Consider the following 9278-nt stretch of genomic DNA (forward strand, 5'->3'; position numbering starts at 1 on the left):
TTTCCCTACCCCCCTCCTTCCAGACGAATGCAAGTCACAAAATAATACTGGGTAGTTTCGGGTCCACCAGGACAGACAGAAGAACCTTCAGAATGGAACTTGACACATTTATTAAAGCGGCCATATTAAAACCATTAGTAGTAAGTACGTATTGGAAGTAGAGTTTGTATGCGGTGATAAGTTCTATATAGAGAGTAATTTACTACAGTGTAGCCCTCTCACAGTCTTCCTGTTTCTCTGTGTCTCTACCCAGCAGTCCTTTGTGATTCCAGTATATGTAACAGCACCCAAGACGTGTTTTGCTCCACCCACATTGTATTTTTCTTCATATGTAGCCAGTGTAAAGCAACGTTTTGAAGCAGAAGAAAGATACAATGTGTATATCAAAATTATTCAACCCCAATGAAGATCAGGTTTATTGTCAAATTTTAGACTTGCATCTGTTTGCAATTAACAAATCAAGCAAAAGCAATTGAATTAGCTCAACAAAACGAACGCTTCAGGTGGTTTTCCCCAATTCAACTGAAAATAAAATAATTTAACCCCCTGAATAGAATCCCTCACAACAGCACAAATATGCAAAACATGTGTTGTCTCAAGCACACCTGATGCAACTAATCAAGGGCCTCATTAGTTGCAGCAGGTGTGCTTGAGCTGGAACACTTGAAATACCTGAATTTGCTAGGGGTTTGTTGAGTGTCACAGTTGACTGCATGTTGGAAATATGGCTAAGTCAAAAGAATGGTCCCAAAAGTTGAGAAGAGATCATTGCCCTTCACAAACAAGGAGCAGGATACAAAAAGATAGCAAAGGCACTGAATGTTCCTAGAGACACCGTTGGAAGTATAGATTGCAAGTTCAAAGTTGAAGGAACAGTGGTTACACTATCTGGACGGGGCAGTAAAGAAAGCTATCAATGGCTGAAACCAAATTTCTCAGAAGGCAGGTTGTGAAAAACCCTTGAGTGACTGCAAAAGACCTGCAGCAAGACTTGGTGGCAACAGGCACTGAGGTTTCAGTGAGCACAGTAAGGCGCGCATTAAATACAGAAAGTACACCACTACTCACCCAAAAGCACAAGAAAAGTCAGCTCCAATCTGCTCAAAATCATATAAACAAGCCACAGACCCTATTACATATCTTAGTATCATCCGCAAAAAGACACACCTTACCATCAAGACCTTCTGCAATATCACTAATAAAAATATTAAAGAGAATGGGTCCAAGTACAGATCCCTGAGGTACCCCACTGGTGACAAGCCCCTGCTTCGAATATACTCCATTGACTACAACCCTCTGTTGCCTGTCACTCAGCCACTGCCTTACCCATTCAACAATATTGGAATCCAAACTCAAAGATTGTAGTTTATTGATAAGCCTTCTATGTGCAACAGTGTCAAAAGCCTTACTGAAATCTAGGTAAGCAATGTCTACTGCACCACCCTGATCTATAATTTTAGTTACCCAATCAAAAAAAATCAATAAGATTAGTTTGGCATGATCTCCCTGAAGTAAACCCATGTTGTCTCTGATCTTGAAATCCATGTGTTTTTAGATGTTCAACAATCCTATCCTTTAACATGGTTTCCATCACTTTCCCCACTACTGAAGTAAGGCTTACTGGCCTATAGTTGCCCGACTCCTCCCTATTACCTTTCTTGTGAATGGGCACAACATTCGCTAACTTCCAATCTTCTGGGACTACTCCTGTTATCAATGATTGGTTAAATAAATCTGTTAATGGTTTTGCTAGTACACCACTAAGCTCTTTTAATAGCTTTGGGTGTATTCCATCAGGTCCCATTGACTTATTTGTCTTTACTTTTGACAGTGGAAATAGAACCTCTTCCTCTGTAAACTCACGTGTAATAAATGACTCATTTATCCTTTTGCTTAACTGAGGTCCCTTTCCTTCATTTTCATCTGTAAATACCGAACAAAAATATTCATTGAGGCAGTCAGCTAGACCTTTATCCTCATCTACATAGCTTCCTTCTTTTGTTTTTAATCTAACTAATCCTTGTTTTACTTTTCTTTTCTCATTTATGTATCTAAAAAAAGTTTTGTCCCCCTTTTTTACTGACTGTGCTATTTTCTCTTCTGTGTGTGATTTGGAAGCTCTTATAACTTGCTTAGCCTCTTTCTGCCTAATCTTATAGGTCATTCTGTCTTCCTCACTCTGGGTTTTTTTATAATTACTAAATGCTAACTTTTTGTTTTTTACTATTTTGGCCACAACTGCGGAGTACCACAGTGGTTTCTTGAATTTTTTGCTTTTACTGACAAGCCTAATGCAATTTTCTGTTGCCTTCAGTAGTGCAACTTTTAAATAATCCCATTTCTTTTGGACTCCATTTAAATTGCTCCAGTCTGATAATGACTCCTTTACACATATTCTAATTTTAGAAAAGTCTGTTTTTCTACAGTCTAAAACTTTTGTTTTTGTGTGGTGTGACTCAGTCACTGTTCTTATATTAAACCACACTGACTGATGATCACTGGATCCTAAACTTTCACCTACAGTAATATCTGATACCAAATCTCCATTTGTTTACACTAAATCTAGTATGGCCTCTTTACGAGTTGGCTCCTCAACGACTTGTTTTAGAGACAATCCCAGTAGGGAGTTTAGAATATGTGTGCTCCTGGCACAAGTAGCTATTTTTGTTTTCCAATTCACATCAGGAAGATTAAAGTCACCCATGATGATAACTTCCCCCTTCATTGTCATTTTTGCTATTTCTTCAACTAGTAGATTATCTAACTCTTCAATTTGTCCTGGGGGCCTATAAATCACACCTACACGAGTTACTGTGTGATTACCAAATTCTAACGTAACCCAAACGGACTCTATGTTTGCCTCACTAACCTTTATTAGGCTAGATTTTATGCTATCCTTTACATACAGGGCCACCCCTCCCCCTTTCTTGCCTTCCCTGTCTTTTCTATATAAAGAGTACCCTGGTATTGCTATGTCCCAGTCATTTTTCTCATTATACCATGTCTCAGTAACAGCGACTAAATCTACACTATCAGTTGCCATTATTGCCACAAGTTCATGGATCTTATTCCCTAAACTGCGAGCATTTGTAGACATGACTCTAAGCTTATAATTTTTTAACACACTTGCTACAGGCACCTTCTGTCCTTGTTTTGGGGGACAATTGGATTGATGTTTTATCACCCTTTTGCCCCCCCTCCTAGTTTAAATACATCCTAGCAAAACATCTGAACTGCTCACTGAGAACATTTGTTCCCTTTTGAGAAAGATGCAAACCATCTTTTTTGTACAGTTTATTTCCATTCCAAACAGAGCTACCATGAGCAATAAAGCCAAATCCTTGCTCCCGACACCATTCACCAAGCCACAAGTTAAAGTCCCTAATACGCATCCGCCTGTCGTTCTGAGTGTTATGCACAGGCAGAACTTCAGAGAATGACAGTGTGGAAGCAACCTGCCGTATATCATTGGCAAAAACACTAAAAACTTCCTTAACCTCTGAAACCTCATTGCAAGCCAAGTCATTTGTCCCTAAATGGACAAGTACATCCAATTCCTCTTCCTGCTTTGCTTGCTTAACAATATTACAGATACGTCTCCTGTCTCTGTGAGCAGTAGCTCCGGGAAGACACCTCACAAGACCACCATTGTCCATCTCCACACCTCTTATGATGGAATCCCCCAACAACAACTGCTTTCTATTAGGCCTCACCAAGCCTCTCTGCACAACACCACTAGCCTCAGTGCCTCTCTGCACAACACCACTAGCCTCAGTGCCTCTCTGCACAACACCACTAGCCTCAGTGCCTCTCTGCACAACACCACTAGCCTCAGTGCCTCTCTGCACAACACCACTAGCCTCAGTGCCTCTCTGCATTAGTATCTTCTTTCTTCTCCAAGCCAGCAGTACCTGTTTTTTCCTCATATACCCAACATCCAATTTGCTTTGGCAATCCAGGGAAACTGCAAGTTCGTAAGGTTTTCTAAATACCGCAGAGCTATGAGCCTGTCATATACAGTGATACTGAGCATTGTTTCAACATTCTAACATTATCACACATCTCTTTTTGGTTTACTGAACAAACTGTACCAAGTGAAAAGAAAGAGGCTGCTCAGCGGAGACACCTGCCAGAGCTCATTTTAATATATTCTGGTCACAGATGGTGTTATATTTAAGGGTTCAATCTGTAGAGAGAAAATCACCCCCTCCCTCTCTTCCCATCCAATCTACAAAAAGTCTCAGCTCTGCATCCGTTGCTTCGACAAAGACCAAAAAGCCAAGGATGAGAAGGAATTTGGAAGAAAGGCATTTTCCTCCACCTAACTCCTCATTTTATTGAGGTTAATGCTACAGAATAATTGTACTGGATATTCAAATAATATTTTACAGGAACAGTATAAGCACTATGGTCACAATAACATATTGTATCAGTTATAATTCAAGGAAGATGTCCCTGAAAACGTACCTTTCGTGTCCCCAGCATCATATTCAGCATCTGATTCCTCCCTCACTCACTCACAATAACATGATGATGAGAATTCTGGCTCACCCATTAGAGTTGGAGTTATAGAATTAGGGTTATAGGTTTATCTATCTCCTACTTGGGCCTTTCCTGTTCTAACCCTGACATTCTTTCTAACTCAACTCCTAACATTAATTATAAGCCTAATTCTTTACCTTCCGGCCCTAAAGGGGGAGCTAGAATCCTCATCATATTAGTGGGTATGAGGGTGGAATCAGGTGCAAGATATGAAGCTGGGAACACAAAAGGTAAGTTTCAGACACAGCTTCCTGGAATTATAACCGATACAATATGCTGTTGCGACCATGGGTGCAAGGGGGTTTGATAAGGCAAGAAGAACATAACGGTACATGAGAGGGTGAGAGATGTTGGAGAGAAGCAAATAAGAGGTGAGTGAAAATGTTTGACAAACGTTTTTTTTTTTTTTAAATGCCCCTAGGTAAATACCATGGACAAGGGGGTCTTCTTTCGACAAATATATACTTTTGCGTAGTGGTTTTAGATTTGATGACCATTGTAATGCTTAAAGTGAACCTGTAGTAAAAAAAAAATCTTACCTGAAATGCTCCCATTTACAATGAATATACCATATTTAATGTAAAATATTATTTTATTCACCTTTCCATTCCAGCCCCACTTTGTTAGTGTTACTCTTCGTGTAACAACCACCCCCAGGCTGTCCTGATCGTCTGCTCTCTTCTTTGATTTGCCCTGCTTAGGGATCACACAGGACAAACCTCCTTAGTGATGCATGTGCGCCAGATGACCTCCCCATAGGAAGAATCTGAAAACCTGTTGGACAGCCACTGAGGGCAGACTTACTGCTGCAATTTGAACATTGCAGTTTTTCTGGAACTGCAAAGTTTTACATTGCAGCACCACTGGCGGATCCAGGGTGAAGTAATGGGGCAATTGTCCCCCCCCCAAAAAAAAACAAGGGTCTCCCTCTCTCCCACCAGCACATGCAGGCGCCAGCCCTGCAATGTGCCTTCATGGCCCGGAGGGGAGATCAGAGATCTCCCTCCCCGGTCCGCAGGCACTGTGCTGGCAGCTGGCGGGGGGAGGGAGAGAGAGAGGACCCTGGAGCTTGGCCTGAAGCTCCTCTGGGTCCTACTCTCGCGAGCATGGAGCATTGCCGCGGTTACCGCAGCAATGCTCCAAATCTCGCGAGAGTGAACTCTAGCCCTGGAGCTACGGGCTAGAGTTCACTCTCACCATTGGGCCACCAGGGAATCCCAGGGAATCCCCACCAGACCACCAGGGATCGAGAAATGTCCCCCCTCCTCCCATTAAAGGTAAGAAGGGAGGGGGGACATAATGTATATTTATTTTAATTAAATTTAAAAAAAAAACACACATATTATAAAAAAGCCCCCCTACCCTTCTTATCTCACACACACACACACACACACACACTCTACACACACACTGCCCTCCATACACATACACTGCCCCCATACACACATTGCCCTACACATACACTGCCCCCCCATACACACACATTGCCCACACTCACACATACACTGCAATCCTCACACAAACACAGTGCAACTGTCCCACACATACACTGCATCCCTGACATACACTGCCGCCCTCACTCACACACTACAACCTTCACACACTGCTCACACACTGTCCCCCTCACACACACACACACTGCACCCCTTACACATTGCACCACTCACACACACCACTGCTCCTATGCCCTACTACAGCCTCATTTCCCAGCAGACCTCGGGTAAGTTGCCAAACTGTTCTTAAACGGTTTGAGTACTTACTCTGGGAGGGGGTCCCGGCACTATTGCCACTATAACCACTACACTGAGCTGTATTGGTTATTGTGTCTGGATTATTTCTTTAAATAATCTACAAGTGCCCCTCCCGAGATCAGGCTTTGGATCCGCCACTGTGCAGCACTAAGTACAAAAGGGTCACTGCACCCAGACCACTTCAATGAGTTGAAGTGGTCTGGGTGCCTATAGTGTCCCTTTTACCTTTGTATGTTATCAAGGTAAATTTAAAAAAGGCTCTTTTATGACAAATCTCGGTTGCACTGTGGGATCAGGTTGTCGTGTTTTTCTGCTGTATTAACCCAAAATGTCTTTGCCATTATAAGTCTCCATTCTAGTATGGAACAGCCTCTTCATTTAAAGAAAGCTAAAAATAAAAATAGGTCTAGCTGTGCTTTCCTTTTTATTTATTTTTTACATCCATTCGTTTTTAAGAGGTTAGATCTTATGGATGTAAAATGTGTTGGGAATACATTAAAGGGACACTATAGTCACCTGAACAACTTTAGCTTAATGAAGCAGTTTTGGTGTATAGAACATGCCCCTGCAGCCTCACTGCTCAATCCTCTGCCATTTAGGAGTTAAATCCCTTTGTTTATGAACCCTAGTCACACCTCCCTGCATGTGACTTGCACAGCCTCCCATAAACACTTCCTTTAAAGAGAGCCCTATTTAGGCTTTCTTTATGGCAAGTTCTGTTTAATTAAGATTTTCTTATCCCCTGCTATGTTAATAGCTTGCTAGACCCTGCAAGAGCCTCCTGTATGTGATTAAAGTTCAATTTAGAGATTGAGATACAATTATTTAAGGTAAATTACATCTGTTTGAAAGTGAAACCAGTTGTTTTTTTTTCATGCAGGCTCTGTCAATCATAGCCAGGGGAGGTGTGGCTAGGGCTGCATAAGCAGAAACAAAGTGATGACAGTGAATTGAGCAGTGAAATTGCAGGGGAATGATCTATACACTAAAACTGCTTTATTTAGCTAAAGTAATTTAGGTGACTATAGTGTTCCTTTAATCCACAAAACATTCAAAAAATCCAGCAAAATTAATCTCCAGAAGCAGTATACTCACCTACCTGCTGTAAGTAGGTATGCTTTATTTAATTAAAAAGACTATTCTATTAAGTAAAACATCATGTTTTTCCTCTTTAGTTACTGTTGTCCTGAAGACCTGCACAACTTCTGGAGTTAGAAAACCAAAAGCCTTCTTTTTTTTTTAACCTTTCTCTACATGCCCTCTATCCACCATAGCTCTCAGACTGCCTGCTTTTCTGTAATGTGATCCTCAAGGTGTGGAAAAATTCTGCAGAGGGTGCGTTGGTGAGACCATCTTAATTTAGCAGGTGTTAAGAATCCAAGGTGTGATAGAAAAAGGTGAAATAACTCGGATGTGAAAAATTGTCACATTGTTGCATTGCGTGGGATGGGATATGAAGACATCATGCTTTGTACAATGACAGAAAGAGAGAGGCATGCTTTCTATGCTCTAATATATACAAGGTAAATAGAAATCTACATTTAGTATCTTAGACCAGGTCACTTTCTTAATTCTCAACATTATAGGAGTTTGATTCTCTTACAATAATATTAGTATTTATATGATAAACAGGAGAACAAGTACAATTTTATTTGACATTTCCTTATTTAGGTGTGCAAGGTAATTGCCTATTTAATAATTAGGCAATGTTCATTAAAGGCACACTATAGTCACCAGAACTACAGCTTCATGTAGTTGTTCTGGTGAGTATAATCATTGCCTTCAGGCATTTTCATGCAAACACTGACTTTCAGAGAAAACATTGCCCCTAGGGACACCTCCAAGTGACCACTCCTCAGATGGCCACTGGTTATGCTTTCTGGCTCAGTGCTGCACTGTAGGCATCTCCACACTCTGCATTGGGGACGCTGAATTTTTCTCATAGAGATGCATTGATTCAATGCATCTCTATGAGAAGGTGCTGATTGTCCAAAATGGCATTTGGCCCGCCCCCTTGCCGATTTCACTCCATGGTGAAAAGCATTCGATTGGCTAAAATGCATTGGATCGGCAATTCTGATGATTTCACCAAGGGGGCGGAGCTAGCGCCGTCGCACCCGCGTGGCGCTTGAAATAAGGTGAGTTTTAATTGATTTTAAGGGGGCTAATGGGGGCAAGCCACCAAAATTGTGGGTTTAGCACTATAGGGTCAGGAACACATTTGTGTTCCTGACCCTGTTGTGTTCCTTTAAGGCAAATGTGGAGCAATTCTGGTGCAAAGTGCTAAATATGGATTAATCATTAGATTAGATTGAGCATCTAATCTACTCCAGGGCTATAACAAGGCAATTTTATTCTACAATTTACTTGTATCTATGGTTACCAATGAGTTCTGAAAATTATTTTGCTCAAAAAAACTGTAAAATTGAAATATTGTTTTCTCTATTTCTTCATTAGCAAGACTGATTCAACCACTAAAAAGTTCTACTGAAAATGAGAAGGTTATGTATCGGAATTCCGTCATCCAGCTGCATGGAAGCAAGATTCCAAAACCACAACTGAAACAGATTGTCTGCCACGAATGGGTGAAGGGATTCTTCACCATAATTCAATAGTTATGTTTGATGTAGAAACTAAATAACTATGTTTATATATACATTTTAAATGACTTTAGTAAAATATTAACCTTATTTGTGTGTCATTAATGCTCATTTAATTAAATGCTACATTATTCTGTTGTTCCATGTGCATTGCCTACAAATCATCTTACTGATCCCTATAACTCCTCCTATTACTCTATATAAAATCTCTATAACTCCTCCTATTACTCTATATAACCTCTCTCTATAACTCCTCCTATTACTCCATATAACCTCTCTCTATAACTCCTCCTATTACTCCATATAACCTCTCCCTATAACTCCTCCTATTACTCCATATAACCTCTCTCTATAACTCCTCCTATTACTCCATATATCCTCTCTC

At 40.7% G+C, this 9278-nt stretch overlaps 1 protein-coding gene across 1 annotated transcript in view; it reads left to right on the plus strand.

Moving 5' to 3' along the window:
• The window catches only part of LMAN1L (lectin, mannose binding 1 like), a 56479-nt gene extending 47496 nt beyond the window's left edge, over nucleotides 1-8983 (plus strand). Inside the window, exon 13 of the mRNA XM_063445889.1 lies at nucleotides 8751-8983. Within this exon, the coding sequence (XP_063301959.1) occupies nucleotides 8751-8784 (34 nt within the window). The 3' untranslated portion in view covers nucleotides 8785-8983. The remainder of the gene's footprint in view (nucleotides 1-8750) is intronic.
• The last annotated feature ends 295 nt before the right edge of the window (nucleotides 8984-9278 follow it).

The sequence above is a fragment of the Pelobates fuscus genome, chromosome 3 (assembly GCF_036172605.1).
Source record: "Pelobates fuscus isolate aPelFus1 chromosome 3, aPelFus1.pri, whole genome shotgun sequence".
Lineage (NCBI taxonomy): Eukaryota > Metazoa > Chordata > Amphibia > Anura > Pelobatidae > Pelobates > Pelobates fuscus.